Source organism: Oncorhynchus kisutch, linkage group LG15 (genome assembly GCF_002021735.2).
Source record: "Oncorhynchus kisutch isolate 150728-3 linkage group LG15, Okis_V2, whole genome shotgun sequence".
Classification (NCBI taxonomy): domain Eukaryota; kingdom Metazoa; phylum Chordata; class Actinopteri; order Salmoniformes; family Salmonidae; genus Oncorhynchus; species Oncorhynchus kisutch.
Window position 1 is genome coordinate 17142849 of NC_034188.2, and position 23267 is coordinate 17166115.

Below are 23267 nucleotides of genomic sequence, written 5' to 3' on the forward strand. Positions count from 1 at the left end.
TCTCTCTTTCTCTCCCGATCTCCTTCTCACCTTCTTCTTCTCTCTTTTTAGGTTTCAGAACCTGATCGTCTAGTTGCAGCTCTCTCGGTTCAGGATGGAGCAACTCTGCCCCAACTCCAGCTTCTCTTTGGGTTCTGATGATGTTGACTCCCCTCTCACTGTCCAACCCTCTCCGGGCAGTACCCTCCCCTTCTCCTCTTGAGGACTCAGAACCTTGGACTCCCCTCTCTCCCCTCTCCTCATTCTCTCCCCTCTCCTCCTTCTCTCCCCTCCCCTCCTTCTCTCCCCTCTCCTCCTTCTCTCCCCTCTCCTCCTTCTCTCCCTCTCCCCTCTCCTCCTTCTCTCCTTTCTCACGTTCTTCATCAATACTTTGATGCTTTGTCAACAGCAGTTCCAGGCACTTTTTCAAAGTGGCATTTTCGTTAATGACGTTCTGAAACTGAGAGTGAAGAGGAAGGTAGACAATGACAAGAACAGTTCACCCCTCCTGACCCCTCCTGTCTCAGCCTCCAGTATTTATGCTGCAGTAGTTTATGTGTCGGGGGGCTGGGGTCAGTTTGTTATATCTGGAGTACTTCTCCTGTCCTATTCGGTGTCCTGTGTGAATCTAAGTGTGCGTTCTCTAATTCTCTCCTTCTCTCTTTCTTTCTCTCTCTCGGAGGACCTGAGCCCTAGGACCATGCCCCAGGACTACCTGACATGATGACTCCTTGCTGTCCCCAGTCCACCTGGCCATGCTGCTGTTCCAGTTTCAACTGACCTGAGCCCTAGGACCATGCCCCAGGACTACCTGACATGATGACTCCTTGCTGTCCCCAGTCTACCTGGCCATGCTGCTGCTCCAGTTTCAACTTCCACCTGACTGTGCTGCTGCTCTAGTTTCAACTGTTCTGCCTTATTATTATTCGACCATGCTGGTCATTTATGAACATTGAACATCTTGACCATGTTCTGTTATAATCTCCACCCGGCACAGCCAGAAGAGGACTGGCCACCCCACATAGCCTGGTTCCTCTCTAGGTTTCTTCCTAGGTATTGGCCTTTCTAGGGAGTTTTTCCTAGCCACCGTGCTTCTCCACCTGCATTGCTTGCTGTTTGGGGTTTTAGGCTGGGTTTCTGTACAGCACTTTGAGATATCAGCTGATGTACGAAGGGCTATATAAATAAATTTGATTTGATTTGATTTGATGTGTCAGACAACACAAGGAGGACACATCTAGATACATGTCAGACCACAGTGAGGTCACATCTAGATACATGTCAGACAACACAAGGAGGTCACATCTAGATACATGTCAGACCACAGTGAGGTTGAAACTAGATACATGTCAGACAACACAAGGAGGACACATCTAGATACATGTCAGATAACACAGTGAGGTCACATCTAGATACATGTCAGACGACACAGTGAGGTTGAAACTAGATACATGTCAGACGACACAGTGAGGTCACATCTAGATACATGTAAGACCACAGTGAGTTCACATCTAGATACATGTCAGACAACACAGTGAGGTCACATCTAGATACATGTCAGACAACACAAGGAGGACACATCTAGATACATGTCAGATAACACAGTGAGAACATATCTAGACACATGTCAGATAACACAGTGAGAACATATCTAGACACATGTCAGATAACACAGTGAGGTTGAAACTAGATACATGTCAGACGACACAGTGAGGTCACATCTAGATACATGTCAATTAACACAGTGAGATCACATCAAGATACATGTCAGACAACACAGTGAGGTCACATCTAGATACATGTCAGATAACACAGTGAGGTCACATCTAGATACATGTCAGACGACACAGTGAGGTTGAAACTAGCTACATGTCAGACAACACAGTGAGGTCACATCTAGATACATGTAAGACCACAGTGAGGTCACATCTAGATACATGTCAGACGGCACAGTGAGGTTGAAACTAGATACATGTCAGACGACATAGTGAGGTCACATCTAGATACATGTCAGACAACACAGTGAGGTCACATCTAGATACATGTCAGACGACACAGTGAGGTTGAAACTAGCTACATGTCAGACAACACAGTGAGGTTGAAACTAGATACATGTCAGACAACACAGTGAGGTCACATCTAGATACATGTCAGACAACACAGTGAGGTCACATCTAGATACATGTCAAATAACACAGTGAGGTCACATCTAGATACATGTCAGATGACACAGTGAGGTTGAAACTAGCTACATGTCAGACAACACAGTGAGGTCACATCTAGATACATGTCAGACAACACAGTGAGGTTGAAACTAGATACATGTCAGACGACACAGTGAGGTCACATCTAGATACATGTCAGACCACAGTGAGGTCACATCTAGATACATGTCAGACGACACAGTGAGGTTGAAACTAGATACATGTCAGACGACACAGTGAGGTCACATCTAGATACATGTCAGACCACAGTGAGGTCACATCTAGATACATGTCAGACGGCACAGTGAGGTTGAAACTAGATACATGTCAGACGACATAGTGAGGTCACATCTAGATACATGTCAGACGGCACAGTGAGGTTGAAACTAGATACATGTCAGACGACATAGTGAGGTCACATCTAGATACATGTCAGACAACACAGTGAGGTCACATCTAGATACATGTCAGACAACACAGTGAGGTCACATCTAGATACATGTCAGACAACACAGTGAGGTCACATCTAGATACATGTCAAATAACACAGTGAGGTCACATCTAGATACATGTCAGACAACACAGTGAGGTTGAAACTAGATACATGTCAGACGACACAGTGAGGTCACATCTAGATACATGTCAGACCACAGTGAGGTCACATCTAGATACATGTCAGACGACACAGTGAGGTCACATCTAGATACATGTCAGACAACACAAGGAGGACACATCTAGATACATGTCAGACAACACAAGGAGGACACATCTAGATACATGTCAGACAACACAAGGAGGACACATCTAGATACATGTCAGACAACACAAGGAGGACACATCTAGACACATGTCAGATAACACAGTGAGAACATATCTAGACACATGTCAGATAACACAGTGAGGTTGAAACTAGATACATGTCAGACGACACAGTGAGGTCACATCTAGATACATGTCAATTAACACAGTGAGATCACATCAAGATACATGTCAGACAACACAGTGAGGTCACATCTAGATACATGTCAGATAACACAGTGAGGTCACATCTGGATACATGTCAGATGACATAGTGAGGTTGAAACTAGCTACATGTCAGACAACACAGTGAGGTTGAAACTAGATACATGTCAGACAACACAGTGAGGTTGAAACTAGATACATGTCAGACGACACAGTGAGGTCACATCTAGATACATGTCAGACAACACAGTGAGGTTGAAACTAGATACATGTCAGACGACACAGTGAGGTCACATCTAGATACATGTCAGACCACAGTGAGGTCACATCTAGATACATGTCAGACGGCACAGTGAGGTTGAAACTAGATACATGTCAGTCGACATAGTGAGGTCACATCTAGATACATGTCAGACGGCACAGTGAGGTTGAAACTAGATACATGTCAGACAACACAAGGAGGACACATCTAGATACATGTCAGATAACACAGTGAGGTCACATCTAGATACATGTCAGACGACACAGTGAGGTTGAAACTAGATACATGTCAGACGACACAGTGAGGTCACATCTAGATACATGTAAGACCACAGTGAGTTCACATCTAGATACATGTCAGACAACACAGTGAGGTCACATCTAGATACATGTCAGACAACACAAGGAGGACACATCTAGATACATGTCAGATAACACAGTGAGAACATATCTAGACACATGTCAGATAACACAGTGAGAACATATCTAGACACATGTCAGATAACACAGTGAGGTTGAAACTAGATACATGTCAGACGACACAGTGAGGTCACATCTAGATACATGTCAATTAACACAGTGAGATCACATCAAGATACATGTCAGACAACACAGTGAGGTCACATCTAGATACATGTCAGATAACACAGTGAGGTCACATCTAGATACATGTCAGACGACACAGTGAGGTTGAAACTAGCTACATGTCAGACAACACAGTGAGGTCACATCTAGATACATGTAAGACCACAGTGAGGTCACATCTAGATACATGTCAGACGGCACAGTGAGGTTGAAACTAGATACATGTCAGACGACATAGTGAGGTCACATCTAGATACATGTCAGACAACACAGTGAGGTCACATCTAGATACATGTCAGACGACACAGTGAGGTTGAAACTAGCTACATGTCAGACAACACAGTGAGGTTGAAACTAGATACATGTCAGACAACACAGTGAGGTCACATCTAGATACATGTCAGACAACACAGTGAGGTCACATCTAGATACATGTCAAATAACACAGTGAGGTCACATCTAGATACATGTCAGATGACACAGTGAGGTTGAAACTAGCTACATGTCAGACAACACAGTGAGGTCACATCTAGATACATGTCAGACGACACAGTGAGGTTGAAACTAGATACATGTCAGACGACACAGTGAGGTCACATCTAGATACATGTCAGACCACAGTGAGGTCACATCTAGATACATGTCAGACGGCACAGTGAGGTTGAAACTAGATACATGTCAGACGACATAGTGAGGTCACATCTAGATACATGTCAGACGGCACAGTGAGGTTGAAACTAGATACATGTCAGACGACATAGTGAGGTCACATCTAGATACATGTCAGACAACACAGTGAGGTCACATCTAGATACATGTCAGACAACACAGTGAGGTCACATCTAGATACATGTCAGACAACACAGTGAGGTCACATCTAGATACATGTCAAATGACACAGTGAGGTCACATCTAGATACATGTCAGACAACACAGTGAGGTTGAAACTAGATACATGTCAGACGACACAGTGAGGTCACATCTAGATACATGTCAGACCACAGTGAGGTCACATCTAGATACATGTCAGACGACACAGTGAGGTCACATCTAGATACATGTCAGACAACACAAGGAGGACACATCTAGATACATGTCAGACAACACAAGGAGGACACATCTAGATACATGTCAGACAACACAAGGAGGACACATCTAGATACATGTCAGACAACACAAGGAGGACACATCTAGACACATGTCAGATAACACAGTGAGAACATATCTAGACACATGTCAGATAACACAGTGAGGTTGAAACTAGATACATGTCAGACGACACAGTGAGGTCACATCTAGATACATGTCAATTAACACAGTGAGATCACATCAAGATACATGTCAGACAACACAGTGAGGTCACATCTAGATACATGTCAGATAACACAGTGAGGTCACATCTAGATACATGTCAGATGACACAGTGAGGTTGAAACTAGCTACATGTCAGACAACACAGTGAGGTTGAAACTAGATACATGTCAGACAACACAGTGAGGTTGAAACTAGATACATGTCAGACGACACAGTGAGGTCACATCTAGATACATGTCAGACAACACAGTGAGGTTGAAACTAGATACATGTCAGACGACACAGTGAGGTCACATCTAGATACATGTCAGACCACAGTGAGGTCACATCTAGATACATGTCAGACGGCACAGTGAGGTTGAAACTAGATACATGTCAGTCGACATAGTGAGGTCACATCTAGATACATGTCAGACGGCACAGTGAGGTTGAAACTAGATACATGTCAGACGACATAGTGAGGTCACATCTAGATACATGTCAGACAACACAGTGAGGTCACATCTAGATACATGTCAGACGACACAGTGAGGTTGAAACTAGCTACATGTCAGACAACACAGTGAGGTTGAAACTAGATACATGTCAGACGACACAGTGAGGTCACATCTAGATACATGTCAGACAACACAGTGAGATCACATCTAGATACCAGTCAAAGACAACACAGTGAGATTGAAACTAGATACATGTCAGACAACACAGTGAGGTTGAACCTAGATACCAGTCAGACAACACAGTGAGGTCACATCTAGATACATGTCAGACAACACAGTGAGGTCACATCTAGATACATGTCAGACGACACAGTGAGGTCACATCTAGATACATGTCAGACGACACAAGGAGGACACATCTAGATACATGTCAGACAACACAAGGAGGACACATCTAGATACATGTCAGACAACACAAGGAGGACACATCTAGACACATGTCAGATAACACAGTGAGAACATATCTAGACACATGTCAGATAACACAGTGAGGTTGAAACTAGATACATGTCAGACGACACAGTGAGGTCACATCTAGATACATGTCAATTAACACAGTGAGATCACATCAAGATACATGTCAGACAACACAGTGAGGTCACATCTAGATACATGTCAGATAACACAGTGAGGTCACATCTAGATACATGTCAGACGACACAGTGAGGTTGAAACTAGCTACATGTCAGACAACACAGTGAGGTCACATCTAGATACATGTAAGACCACAGTGAGGTCACATCTAGATACATGTCAGACGGCACAGTGAGGTTGAAACTAGATACATGTCAGACGACATAGTGAGGTCACATCAAGACACATGTCAGACAACACAGTGAGGTCACATCTAGATACATGTCAGACGACACAGTGAGGTGGAAACTAGCTACATGTCAGACAACACAGTGTGGTTGAAACTAGATACATGTCAGACAACACAGTGAGGTCACATCTAGATACATGTCAGACAACACAGTGAGGTCACATCTAGATACATGTCAAATAACACAGTGAGGTCACATCTAGATACATGTCAGTCGACACAGTGTGGTTGAAACTAGCTACATGTCAGACAACACAGTGAGGTTGAAACTAGATACATGTCAGACAACACAGTGAGGTTGAAACTAGATACATGTCAGGACACAGTGAGGTCACATCTAGATACATGTCAGACAACACAGTGAGATCACATCTAGATACCAGTCAAAGACAACACAGTGAGATTGAAACTAGATACATGTCAGATGGCACAGTGAGGTTGAAACTAGATACATGTCAGACGACATAGTGAGGTCACATCTAGATACATGTCAGACGGCACAGTGAGGTTGAAACTAGATACATGTCAGACGACATAGTGAGGTCACATCTAGATACATGTCAGACGGCACAGTGAGGTTGAAACTAGATACATGTCAGACAACATAGTGAGGTCACATCTAGATACATGTCAGACAACACCGTGAGGTAACATCTAGATACATGTCAGACAACACAGTGAGGTCACATCTAGATACATGTCAGACAACACAGTGAGGTCACATCTAGATACATGTCAAATAACACAGTGAGGTCACATCTAGATACATGTCAGACGACACAGTGAGGTTGAAACTAGCTACATGTCAGACAACACAGTGAGGTTGAAACTAGATACATGTCAGACGACACAGTGAGGTCACATCTAGATACATGTCAGACAACACAGTGAGGTTGAAACTAGATACATGTCAGACGACACAGTGAGTTCACATCTAGATACATGTCAGACCACAGTGAGGTCACATCTAGATACATGTCAGACGACACAGTGAGGTTGAAACTAGATACATGTCAGACAACACAGTGAGGTTGAAACTAGATACATGTCAGACAACACAGTGAGGTCACATCTAGATACATGTCAGACAACACAGTGAGGTCACATCTAGATACATGTCAAATAACACAGTGAGGTCACATCTAGATACATGTCAGACGACACAGTGAGGTTGAAACTAGCTACATGTCAGACAACACAGTGAGGATGAAACTAGATACATGTCAGACAACACAGTGAGGTTGAAACTAGATACATGTCAGACGACACAGTGAGGTCACATCTAGATACATGTCAGACAACACAGTGAGGTTGAAACTAGATACATGTCAGACGACACAGTGAGTTCACATCTAGATACATGTCAGACCACAGTGAGGTCACATCTAGATACATGTCAGACGACACAGTGAGGTTGAAACTAGATACATGTCAGACGACACAGTGAGGTCACATCTAGATACATGTCAGACCACAGTGAGGTCACATCTAGATACATGTCAGACGGCACAGTGAGGTTGAAACTAGATACATGTCAGACGACATAGTGAGGTCACATCTAGATACATGTCAGACGGCACAGTGAGGTTGAAACTAGATACATGTCAGACGACATAGTGAGGTCACATCTAGATACATGTCAGACAACACAGTGAGGTCACATCTAGATACATGTCAGACAACACAGTGAGGTCACATCTAGATACATGTCAGACAACACAGTGAGGTCACATCTAGATACATGTCAAATAACACAGTGAGGTCACATCCAGATACATGTCAGACGACACAGTGAGGTTGAAACTAGCTACATGTCAGACAACACAGTGAGGTTGAAACTAGATACATGTCAGACAACACAGTGAGGTTGAAACTAGATACATGTCAGACGACACAGTGAGGTCACATCTAGATACATGTCAGACAACACAGTGAGGTTGAAACTAGATACATGTCAGACGACACAGTGAGGTCACATCTAGATACATGTCAGACCACAGTGAGGTCACATCTAGATACATGTCAGACGACACAGTGAGGTTGAAACTAGATACATGTCAGACGACACAGTGAGGTCACATCTAGATACATGTCAGACCACAGTGAGGTCACATCTAGATACATGTCAGACAACACAGTGAGATCACATCTAGATACCAGTCAAAGACAACACAGTGAGATTGAAACTAGATACATGTCAGACAACACAGTGAGGTTGAACCTAGATACCAGTCAGACAACACAGTGAGGTCACATCTAGATACATGTCAGACAACACAGTGAGGTCACATCTAGATACATGTCAGACGACACAAGGAGGACACATCTAGATACATGTCAGACAACACAAGGAGGACACATCTAGATACATGTCAGACAACACAAGGAGGACACATCTAGACACATGTCAGATAACACAGTGAGAACATATCTAGACACATGTCAGATAACACAGTGAGGTTGAAACTAGATACATGTCAGACGACACAGTGAGGTCACATCTAGATACATGTCAATTAACACAGTGAGATCACATCAAGATACATGTCAGACAACACAGTGAGGTCACATCTAGATACATGTCAGATAACACAGTGAGGTCACATCTAGATACATGTCAGACGACACAGTGAGGTTGAAACTAGCTACATGTCAGACAACACAGTGAGGTCACATCTAGATACATGTAAGACCACAGTGAGGTCACATCTAGATACATGTCAGACGACACAGTGAGGTCACATCTAGATACATGTCAGACCACAGTGAGGTCACATCTAGATACATGTCAGACAACACAGTGAGATCACATCTAGATACCAGTCAAAGACAACACAGTGAGATTGAAACTAGATACATGTCAGACAACACAGTGAGGTTGAAACTAGATACATGTCAGACAACACAGTGAGGTCACATCTAGATACATGTCAGACAACACAGTGAGGTCACATCTAGATACATGTCAAATAACACAGTGAGGTCACATCTAGATACATGTCAGACGACACAGTGAGGTCACATCTAGATACATGTCAAATAACACAGTGAGGTCACATCTAGATACATGTCAGACGACACAGTGAGGTTGAAACTAGCTACATGTCAGACAACACAGTGAGGTTGAAACTAGATACATGTCAGACGACACAGTGAGGTCACATCTAGATACATGTCAGACAACACAGTGAGGTTGAAACTAGATACATGTCAGACGACACAGTGAGTTCACATCTAGATACATGTCAGACCACAGTGAGGTCACATCTAGATACATGTCAGACGACACAGTGAGGTTGAAACTAGATACATGTCAGACAACACAGTGAGGTTGAAACTAGATACATGTCAGACAACACAGTGAGGTCACATCTAGATACATGTCAGACAACACAGTGAGGTCACATCTAGATACATGTCAAATAACACAGTGAGGTCACATCTAGATACATGTCAGACGACACAGTGAGGTTGAAACTAGCTACATGTCAGACAACACAGTGAGGTTGAAACTAGATACATGTCAGACAACACAGTGAGGTTGAAACTAGATACATGTCAGACGACACAGTGAGGTCACATCTAGATACATGTCAGACAACACAGTGAGGTTGAAACTAGATACATGTCAGACGACACAGTGAGTTCACATCTAGATACATGTCAGACCACAGTGAGGTCACATCTAGATACATGTCAGACGACACAGTGAGGTTGAAACTAGATACATGTCAGACGACACAGTGAGGTCACATCTAGATACATGTCAGACCACAGTGAGGTCACATCTAGATACATGTCAGACGGCACAGTGAGGTTGAAACTAGATACATGTCAGACGACATAGTGAGGTCACATCTAGATACATGTCAGACGGCACAGTGAGGTTGAAACTAGATACATGTCAGACGACATAGTGAGGTCACATCTAGATACATGTCAGACAACACAGTGAGGTCACATCTAGATACATGTCAGACAACACAGTGAGGTCACATCTAGATACATGTCAGACAACACAGTGAGGTCACATCTAGATACATGTCAAATAACACAGTGAGGTCACATCCAGATACATGTCAGACGACACAGTGAGGTTGAAACTAGCTACATGTCAGACAACACAGTGAGGTTGAAACTAGATACATGTCAGACAACACAGTGAGGTTGAAACTAGATACATGTCAGACGACACAGTGAGGTCACATCTAGATACATGTCAGACAACACAGTGAGGTTGAAACTAGATACATGTCAGACGACACAGTGAGGTCACATCTAGATACATGTCAGACCACAGTGAGGTCACATCTAGATACATGTCAGACGACACAGTGAGGTTGAAACTAGATACATGTCAGACGACACAGTGAGGTCACATCTAGATACATGTCAGACCACAGTGAGGTCACATCTAGATACATGTCAGACAACACAGTGAGATCACATCTAGATACCAGTCAAAGACAACACAGTGAGATTGAAACTAGATACATGTCAGACAACACAGTGAGGTTGAACCTAGATACCAGTCAGACAACACAGTGAGGTCACATCTAGATACATGTCAGACAACACAGTGAGGTCACATCTAGATACATGTCAGACGACACAAGGAGGACACATCTAGATACATGTCAGACAACACAAGGAGGACACATCTAGATACATGTCAGACAACACAAGGAGGACACATCTAGACACATGTCAGATAACACAGTGAGAACATATCTAGACACATGTCAGATAACACAGTGAGGTTGAAACTAGATACATGTCAGACGACACAGTGAGGTCACATCTAGATACATGTCAATTAACACAGTGAGATCACATCAAGATACATGCCAGACAACACAGTGAGGTCACATCTAGATACATGTCAGATAACACAGTGAGGTCACATCTAGATACATGTCAGACGACACAGTGAGGTTGAAACTAGCTACATGTCTGACAACACAGTGAGGTCACATCTAGATACATGTAAGACCACAGTGAGGTCACATCTAGATACATGTCAGACGGCACAGTGAGGTTGAAACTAGATACATGTCAGACGACATAGTGAGGTCACATCTAGATACATGTCAGACAACACAGTGAGGTCACATCTAGATACATGTCAGACGACACAGTGAGGTTGAAACTAGCTACATGTCAGACAATACAGTGAGGTTGAAACTAGATACATGTCAGACAACACAGTGAGGTCACATCTAGATACATGTCAGACAACACAGTGAGGTCACATCTAGATACATGTCAAATAACACAGTGAGGTTGAAACTAGATACATGTCAGACGACACAGTGAGGTCACATCTAGATACATGTCAGACAACACAGTGAGGTTGAAACTAGATACATGTCAGACCACAGTGAGGTCACATCTAAATACATGTCAGACGACACAGTGAGGTTGAAACTAGATACATGTCAGACGACACAGTGAGGTCACATCTAGATACATGTCAGACCACAGTGAGGTCACATCTAGATACATGTCAGACGGCACAGTGAGGTTGAAACTAGATACATGTCAGACGACATAGTGAGGTCACATCTAGATACATGTCAGACGGCACAGTGAGGTTGAAACTAGATACATGTCAGACGACATAGTGAGGTCACATCTAGATACATGTCTGACAACACAGTGAGGTCACATCTAGATACATGTCAGACAACACAGTGAGGTCACATCTAGATACATGTCAGACAACACAGTGAGGTCACATCTAGATACATGTCAAATAACACAGTGAGGTCACATCTAGATACATGTCAGACGACACAGTGAGGTTGAAACTAGCTACATGTCAGACAACACAGTGAGGTTGAAACTAGATACATGTCAGACAACACAGTGAGGTTGAAACTAGATACATGTCAGACGACACAGTGAGGTCACATCTAGATACATGTCAGACAACACAGTGAGGTTGAAACTAGATACATGTCAGACGACACAGTGAGGTCACATCTAGATACATGTCAGACCACAGTGAGGTCACATCTAGATACATGTCAGACGACACAGTGAGGTTGAAACTAGATACATGTCAGACGACACAGTGAGGTCACATCTAGATACATGTCAGACCACAGTGAGGTCACATCTAGATACATGTCAGACAACACAGTGAGATCACATCTAGATACCAGTCAAAGACAACACAGTGAGATTGAAACTAGATACATGTCAGACAACACAGTGAGGTTGAACCTAGATACCAGTCAGACAACACAGTGAGGTCACATCTAGATACATGTCAGTCAACACAGTGAGGTCACATCTAGATACATGTCAGACGACACAAGGAGGACACATCTAGATACATGTCAGACAACACAAGGAGGACACATCTAGATACATGTCAGACAACACAAGGAGGACACATCTAGACACATGTCAGATAACACAGTGAGAACATATCTAGACACATGTCAGATAACACAGTGAGGTTGAAACTAGATACATGTCAGACGACACAGTGAGGTCACATCTAGATACATGTCAATTAACACAGTGAGATCACATCAAGATACATGTCAGACAACACAGTGAGGTCACATCTAGATACATGTCAGATAACACAGTGAGGTCACATCTAGATACATGTCAGACGACACAGTGAGGTTGAAACTAGCTACATGTCAGACAACACAGTGAGGTCACATCTAGATACATGTAAGACCACAGTGAGGTCACATCTAGATACATGTCAGACGACACAGTGAGGTCACATCTAGATACATGTCAGACCACAGTGAGGTCACATCTAGATACATGTCAGACAACACAGTGAGATCACATCTAGATACCAGTCAAAGACAACACAGTGAGATTGAAACTAGATACATGTCAGACAACACAGTGAGGTTGAAACTAGATACATGTCAGACAACACAGTGAGGTCACATCTAGATACATGTCAGACAACACAGTGAGGTCACATCTAGATACATGTCAAATAACACAGTGAGGTCACATCTAGATACATGTCAGACGACACAGTGAGGTTGAAACTAGCTACATGTCAGACAACACAGTGAGGTTGAAACTAGATACATGTCAGACAACACAGTGAGGTTGAAACTAGATACATGTCAGACGACACAGTGAGGTCACATCTAGATACATGTCAGACAACACAGTGAGGTTGAAACTAGATACATGTCAGACGACACAGTGAGGTCACATCTAGATACATGTCAGACCACAGTGAGGTCACATCTAGATAAATGTCAGACAACACAGTGAGATCACATCTAGATACCAGTCAAAGACAACACAGTGAGATTGAAACTAGATACATGTCAGACAACACAGTGAGGTTGAACCTAGATACCAGTCAGACAACACAGTGAGGTCACATCTAGATACATGTCAGACAACACAGTGAGGTCACATCTAGATACATGTCAGACGACACAAGGAGGACACATCTAGATACATGTCAGACAACACAAGGAGGACACATCTAGATACATGTCAGACAACACAAGGAGGACACATCTAGACACATGTCAGATAACACAGTGAGAACATATCTAGACACATGTCAGATAACACAGTGAGGTTGAAACTAGATACATGTCAGACGACACAGTGAGGTCACATCTAGATACATGTCAATTAACACAGTGAGATCACATCAAGATACAGGTCAGACAACACAGTGAGGTCACATCTAGATACATGTCAGACGACACAGTGAGGTCACATCTAGATACATGTCAGACGACACAGTGAGGTTGAAACTAGCTACATGTCAGATAACACAGTGAGGTCACATCTAGATACATGTAAGACCACAGTGAGGTCACATCTAGATACATGTCAGACGACACAGTGAGGTTCAAACTAGCTACATGTCAGACAACACAGTGAGGTTGAAACTAGATACATGTCAGACAACACAGTGAGGTCACATCTAGATACATGTCAGACAACACAGTGAGGTCACATCTAGATACATGTCAGACAACACAGTGAGGTCACATCTAGATACATGTCAAATAACACAGTGAGGTCACATCTAGATACATGTCAGACGACACAGTGAGGTTGAAACTAGCTACATGTCAGACAACACAGTGAGGTTGAAACTAGATACATGTCAGACAACACAGTGAGGTTGAAACTAGATACATGTCAGACGACACAGTGAGGTCACATCTAGATACATGTCAGACAACACAGTGAGGTTGAAACTAGATACATGTCAGACGACACAGTGAGTTCACATCTAGATACATGTCAGACCACAGTGAGGTCACATCTAGATACATGTCAGACGACACAGTGAGGTTGAAACTAGATACATGTCAGACGACACAGTGAGGTCACATCTAGATACATGTCAGACCACAGTGAGGTCACATCTAGATACATGTCAGACGGCACAGTGAGGTTGAAACTAGATACATGTCAGACGACATAGTGAGGTCACATCTAGATACATGTCAGACGGCACAGTGAGGTTGAAACTAGATACATGTCAGACGACATAGTGAGGTCACATCTAGATACATGTCAGACAACACAGTGAGGTCACATCTAGATACATGTCAGACAACACAGTGAGGTCACATCTAGATACATGTCAGACAACACAGTGAGGTCACATCTAGATACATGTCAAATAACACAGTGAGGTCACATCCAGATACATGTCAGACGACACAGTGAGGTTGAAACTAGCTACATGTCAGACAACACAGTGAGGTTGAAACTAGATACATGTCAGACAACACAGTGAGGTTGAAACTAGATACATGTCAGACGACACAGTGAGGTCACATCTAGATACATGTCAGACAACACAGTGAGGTTGAAACTAGATACATGTCAGACGACACAGTGAGGTCACATCTAGATACATGTCAGACCACAGTGAGGTCACATCTAGATACATGTCAGACGACACAGTGAGGTTGAAACTAGATACATGTCAGACGACACAGTGAGGTCACATCTAGATACATGTCAGACCACAGTGAGGTCACATCTAGATACATGTCAGACAACACAGTGAGATCACATCTAGATACCAGTCAAAGACAACACAGTGAGATTGAAACTAGATACATGTCAGACAACACAGTGAGGTTGAACCTAGATACCAGTCAGACAACACAGTGAGGTCACATCTAGATACATGTCAGACAACACAGTGAGGTCACATCTAGATACATGTCAGACGACACAAGGAGGACACATCTAGATACATGTCAGACAACACAAGGAGGACACATCTAGATACATGTCAGACAACACAAGGAGGACACATCTAGACACATGTCAGATAACACAGTGAGAACATATCTAGACACATGTCAGATAACACAGTGAGGTTGAAACTAGATACATGTCAGACGACACAGTGAGGTCACATCTAGATACATGTCAATTAACACAGTGAGATCACATCAAGATACATGCCAGACAACACAGTGAGGTCACATCTAGATACATGTCAGATAACACAGTGAGGTCACATCTAGATACATGTCAGACGACACAGTGAGGTTGAAACTAGCTACATGTCTGACAACACAGTGAGGTCACATCTAGATACATGTAAGACCACAGTGAGGTCACATCTAGATACATGTCAGACGGCACAGTGAGGTTGAAACTAGATACATGTCAGACGACATAGTGAGGTCACATCTAGATACATGTCAGACAACACAGTGAGGTCACATCTAGATACATGTCAGACGACACAGTGAGGTTGAAACTAGCTACATGTCAGACAATACAGTGAGGTTGAAACTAGATACATGTCAGACAACACAGTGAGGTCACATCTAGATACATGTCAGACAACACAGTGAGGTCACATCTAGATACATGTCAAATAACACAGTGAGGTTGAAACTAGATACATGTCAGACGACACAGTGAGGTCACATCTAGATACATGTCAGACAACACAGTGAGGTTGAAACTAGATACATGTCAGACCACAGTGAGGTCACATCTAAATACATGTCAGACGACACAGTGAGGTTGAAACTAGATACATGTCAGACGACACAGTGAGGTCACATCTAGATACATGTCAGACCACAGTGAGGTCACATCTAGATACATGTCAGACGGCACAGTGAGGTTGAAACTAGATACATGTCAGACGACATAGTGAGGTCACATCTAGATACATGTCAGACGGCACAGTGAGGTTGAAACTAGATACATGTCAGACGACATAGTGAGGTCACATCTAGATACATGTCTGACAACACAGTGAGGTCACATCTAGATACATGTCAGACAACACAGTGAGGTCACATCTAGATACATGTCAGACAACACAGTGAGGTCACATCTAGATACATGTCAAATAACACAGTGAGGTCACATCTAGATACATGTCAGACGACACAGTGAGGTTGAAACTAGCTACATGTCAGACAACACAGTGAGGTTGAAACTAGATACATGTCAGACAACACAGTGAGGTTGAAACTAGATACATGTCAGACGACACAGTGAGGTCACATCTAGATACATGTCAGACAACACAGTGAGGTTGAAACTAGATACATGTCAGACGACACAGTGAGGTCACATCTAGATACATGTCAGACCACAGTGAGGTCACATCTAGATACATGTCAGACGACACAGTGAGGTTGAAACTAGATACATGTCAGACGACACAGTGAGGTCACATCTAGATACATGTCAGACCACAGTGAGGTCACATCTAGATACATGTCAGACAACACAGTGAGATCACATCTAGATACCAGTCAAAGACAACACAGTGAGATTGAAACTAGATACATGTCAGACAACACAGTGAGGTTGAACCTAGATACCAGTCAGACAACACAGTGAGGTCACATCTAGATACATGTCAGACAACACAGTGAGGTCACATCTAGATACATGTCAGACGACACAAGGAGGACACATCTAGATACATGTCAGACAACACAAGGAGGACACATCTAGATACATGTCAGACAACACAAGGAGGACACATCTAGACACATGTCAGATAACACAGTGAGAACATATCTAGACACATGTCAGATAACACAGTGAGGTTGAAACTAGATACATGTCAGACGACACAGTGAGGTCACATCTAGATACATGTCAATTAACACAGTGAGATCACATCAAGATACATGTCAGACAACACAGTGAGGTCACATCTAGATACATGTCAGATAACACAGTGAGGTCACATCTAGATACATGTCAGACGACACAGTGAGGTTGAAACTAGCTACATGTCAGACAACACAGTGAGGTCACATCTAGATACATGTAAGACCACAGTGAGGTCACATCTAGATACATGTCAGACGACACAGTGAGGTCACATCTAGATACATGTCAGACCACAGTGAGGTCACATCTAGATACATGTCAGACAACACAGTGAGATCACATCTAGATACCAGTCAAAGACAACACAGTGAGATTGAAACTAGATACATGTCAGACAACACAGTGAGGTTGAAACTAGATACATGTCAGACAACACAGTGAGGTCACATCTAGATACATGTCAGACAACACAGTGAGGTCACATCTAGATACATGTCAAATAACACAGTGAGGTCACATCTAGATACATGTCAGACGACACAGTGAGGTTGAAACTAGCTACATGTCAGACAACACAGTGAGGTTGAAACTAGATACATGTCAGACAACACAGTGAGGTTGAAACTAGATACATGTCAGACGACACAGTGAGGTCACATCTAGATACATGTCAGACAACACAGTGAGGTTGAAACTAGATACATGTCAGACGACACAGTGAGGTCACATCTAGATACATGTCAGACCACAGTGAGGTCACATCTAGATAAATGTCAGACAACACAGTGAGATCACATCTAGATACCAGTCAAAGACAACACAGTGAGATTGAAACTAGATACATGTCAGACAACACAGTGAGGTTGAACCTAGATACCAGTCAGACAACACAGTGAGGTCACATCTAGATACATGTCAGACAACACAGTGAGGTCACATCTAGATACATGTCAGACGACACAAGGAGGACACATCTAGATACATGTCAGACAACACAAGGAGGACACATCTAGATACATGTCAGACAACACAAGGAGGACACATCTAGACACATGTCAGATAACACAGTGAGAACATATCTAGACACATGTCAGATAACACAGTGAGGTTGAAACTAGATACATGTCAGACGACACAGTGAGGTCACATCTAGATACATGTCAATTAACACAGTGAGATCACATCAAGATACAGGTCAGACAACACAGTGAGGTCACATCTAGATACATGTCAGACGACACAGTGAGGTCACATCTAGATACATGTCAGACGACACAGTGAGGTTGAAACTAGCTACATGTCAGATAACACAGTGAGGTCACATCTAGATACATGTAAGACCACAGTGAGGTCACATCTAGATACATGTCAGACGACACAGTGAGGTTCAAACTAGCTACATGTCAGACAACACAGTGAGGTTGAAACTAGATACATGTCAGACAACACAGTGAGTTCACATCTAGATACATGTCAGACAACACAGGGAGGTCACATCTAGATACATGTCAAATAACACAGTGAGGTCACATCTAGATACATGTCAGACGACACAGTGAGATTGAAACTAGCTACATGTCAGACAACACAGTGAGGTTGAAACTAGATACATGTCAGACAACACAGTGAGGTTGAAACTAGATACATGTCAGACGACACAGTGAGGTCACATCTAGATACATGTCAGACAACACAGTGAGGTTGAAACTAGATACATGTCAGACGACATAGTGAGTTCACATCTAGATACATGTCAGACCACAGTGAGGTCACATCTAGATACATGTCAGACGACACAGTGAGGTTGAAACTAGATACATGTCAGACAACACAGTGAGGTTGAAACTAGATACATGTCAGACAACACAGTGAGGTCACATCTAGATACATGTCAGACAACACAGTGAGGTCACATCTAGATACATGTCAAATAACACAGTGAGGTCACATCTAGATACATGTCAGACGACACAGTGAGGTTGAAACTAGCTACATGTCAGACAACACAGTGAGGTTGAAACTAGATTCATGTCAGACAACACAGTGAGGTCACATCTAGATACATGTCAGACGACACAGTGAGGTCACATCTAGATACATGTCAGACAACACAGTGAGGTTGAAACTAGATACATGTCAGACGACACAGTGAGTTCACATCTAGATACATGTCAGACCACAGTGAGGTCACATCTAGATACATGTCAGACGACACAGTGAGGTTGAAACTAGATACATGTCAGACGACACAGTGAGGTCACATCTAGATACATGTCAGACCACAGTGAGGTCACATCTAGATACATGTCAGACGGCACAGTGAGGTTGAAACTAGATACATGTCAGACGACATAGTGAGGTCACATCTAGATACATGTCAGACGGCACAGTGAGGTTGAAACTAGATACATGTCAGACGACATAGTGAGGTCACATCTAGATACATGTCAGACAACACAGTGAGGTCACATCTAGATACATGTCAGACAACACAGTGAGGTCACATCTAGGTACATGTCAAATAACACAGTGAGGTCACATCTAGATACATGTCAGACGACACAGTGAGGTTAAAACTAGCTACATGTCAGACAACACAGTGAGGTTGAAACTAGATACATGTCAGACAACACAGTGAGGTTGAAACTAGATACATGTCAGACGACACAGTGAGGTCACATCTAGATACATGTCAGACAACACAGTGAGGTTGAAACTAGATACATGTCAGACGACACAGTGAGGTCACATCTAGATACATGTCAGACCACAGTGAGGTCACATCTAGATACATGTCAGACGACACAGTGAGGTTGAAACTAGATACATGTCAGACGACACAGTGAGGTCACATCTAGATACATGTCAGACCACAGTGAGGTCACATCTAGATACATGTCAGAAAACACAGTGAGATCACATCTAGATACCCGTCAAAGACAACACAGTGAGATTGAAACTAGATACATGTCAGACAACACAGTGAGGTTGAACCTAGATACCAGTCAGACAACACAGTGAGGTCACATCTAGATACATGTCAGACAACACAGTGAGGTCACATCTAGATACATGTCAGACGACACAGTGAGGTTACATCTAGATACATGTCAGACGACACAAGGAGGACACATCTAGATACATGTCAGACAACACAAGGAGGACACATCTAGATACATGTCAGACAACACAAGGAGGACACATCTAGACACATGTCAGATAACACAGTGAGAACATATCTAGACACATGTCAGATAACACAGTGAGGTTGAAACTAGATACATGTCAGACGACACAGTGAGGTCACATCTAGATACATGTCAATTAACACAGTGAGATCACATCAAGATACATGTCAGACAACACAGTGAGGTCACATCTAGATACATGTCAGATAACACAGTGAGGTCACATCTAGATACATGTCAGACGACACAGTGAGGTTGAAACTAGCTACATGTCAGACAACACAGTGAGGTCACATCTAGATACATGTAAGACCACAGTGAGGTCACATCTAGATACATGTCAGACAACACAGTGAGGTCGCATCTAGATACATGTCAAATAACACAGTGAGGTCACATCTAGATACATGTCAGACGACACAGTGAGATTGAAACTAGCTACATGTCAGACAACACAGTGAGGTTGAAACTAGATACATGTCAGACAACACAGTGAGGTTGAAACTAGATACATGTCAGACGACACAGTGAGGTCACATCTAGATACATGTCAGACAACACAGTGAGGTTGAAACTAGATACATGTCAGACGACATAGTGAGTTCACATCTAGATACATGTCAGACCACAGTGAGGTCACATCTAGATACATGTCAGACGACACAGTGAGGTTGAAACTAGATACATGTCAGACAACACAGTGAGGTTGAACCTAGATACCAGTCAGACAACACAGTGAGGTCACATCTAGATACATGTCAGACCACAGTGAGGTCACATCTAGATACATGTCAGACGACACAGTGAGGTTGAAACTAGATACATGTCAGACGACACAGTGAGGTCACATCTAGATACATGTCAGACCACAGTGAGGTCACATCTAGATACATGTCTGACAACACAGTGAGATCACATCTAGATACCCGTCAAAGACAACACAGTGAGATTGAAACTAGATACATGTCAGACAACACAGTGAGGTTGAACCTAGATACCAGTCAGACAACACAGTGAGGTCACATCTAGATACATGTCAGACAACACAGTGAGGTCACATCTAGATACATGTCAGACGACACAGTGAGGTTACATCTAGATACATGTCAGACGACACAAGGAGGACACATCTAGATACATGTCAGACAACACAAGGAGGACACATCTAGATACATGTCAGACAACACAAGGAGGACACATCTAGACACATGTCAGATAACACAGTGAGAACATATCTAGACACATGTCAGATAACACAGTGAGGTTGAAACTAGATACATGTCAGACGACACAGTGAGGTCACATCTAGATACATGTCAATTAACACAGTGAGATCACATCAAGATACATGTCAGACAACACAGTGAGGTCACATCTAGATACATGTCAGATAACACAGTGAGATCACATCTAGATACATGTCAGACGACACAGTGAGGTTGAAACTAGCTACATGTCAGACAACACAGTGAGGTCACATCTAGATACATGTAAGACCACAGTGAGGTCACATCTAGATACATGTCAGACGGCACAGTGAGGTTGAAACTAGATACATGTCAGACGACATAGTGAGGTCACATCTAGATACATGCCAGACAACACAGTGAGGTCACATCTAGATACATGTCAGACGACACAGTGAGGATGAAACTAGCTACATGTCAGACAACACAGTGAGGTTGAAACTAGATACATGTCAGACAACACAGTGAGGTCACATCTAGATACATGTCAGACAACACAGTGAGGTCACATCTAGATACATGTCAAATAACACAGTGAGGTCACATCTAGATACATGTCAGACGACACAGTGAGGTTGAAACTAGCTACATGTCAGACAACACAGTGAGGTTGAAACTAGATACATGTCAGACAACACAGTGAGGTTGAAACTAGATACATGTCAGACGACACAGTGAGGTCACATCTAGATACATGTCAGACCACAGTGAGGTCACATCTAGATACATGTCAGACGACACAGTGAGGTTGAAACTAGATACATGTCAGACGACACAGTGAGGTCACATCTAGATACATGTCAGACCACAGTGAGGTCACATCTAGATACATGTCAGACGGCACAGTGAGGTTGAAACTAGATACATGCCAGACGACATAGTGAGGTCACATCTAGATACATGTCAGACGGCACAGTGAGGTTGAAACTAGATACATGTCAGACGACATAGTGAGATCACATCTAGATACATGTCAGACAACACAGTGAGGTCACATCTAGATACATGTCAGACAACACAGTGAGGTCACATCTAGATACATGTCAGACAACACAGTGAGGTCACATCTAGATACATGTCAAATAACACCGTGAGGTCACATCTACATACATGTCAGACGACACAAT

At 42.9% G+C, this 23267-nt stretch overlaps 1 protein-coding gene across 4 annotated transcripts in view; it reads right to left on the bottom strand.

The window, feature by feature from the left end:
* Window positions 1-23267, bottom strand: part of LOC109879822 (girdin-like) — a 103330-nt gene that overhangs the window by 13856 nt on the left and 66207 nt on the right. For all 4 annotated transcript variants that reach the window (XM_031789739.1, XM_031789741.1, XM_031789742.1 and 1 more), the window contains one exon: window positions 1-439. This exon is cut by the window's left edge and continues 377 nt beyond it. In XM_031789739.1, coding sequence (XP_031645599.1) covers window positions 1-439 — 439 coding nt within the window. The remainder of the gene's footprint in view (window positions 440-23267) is intronic.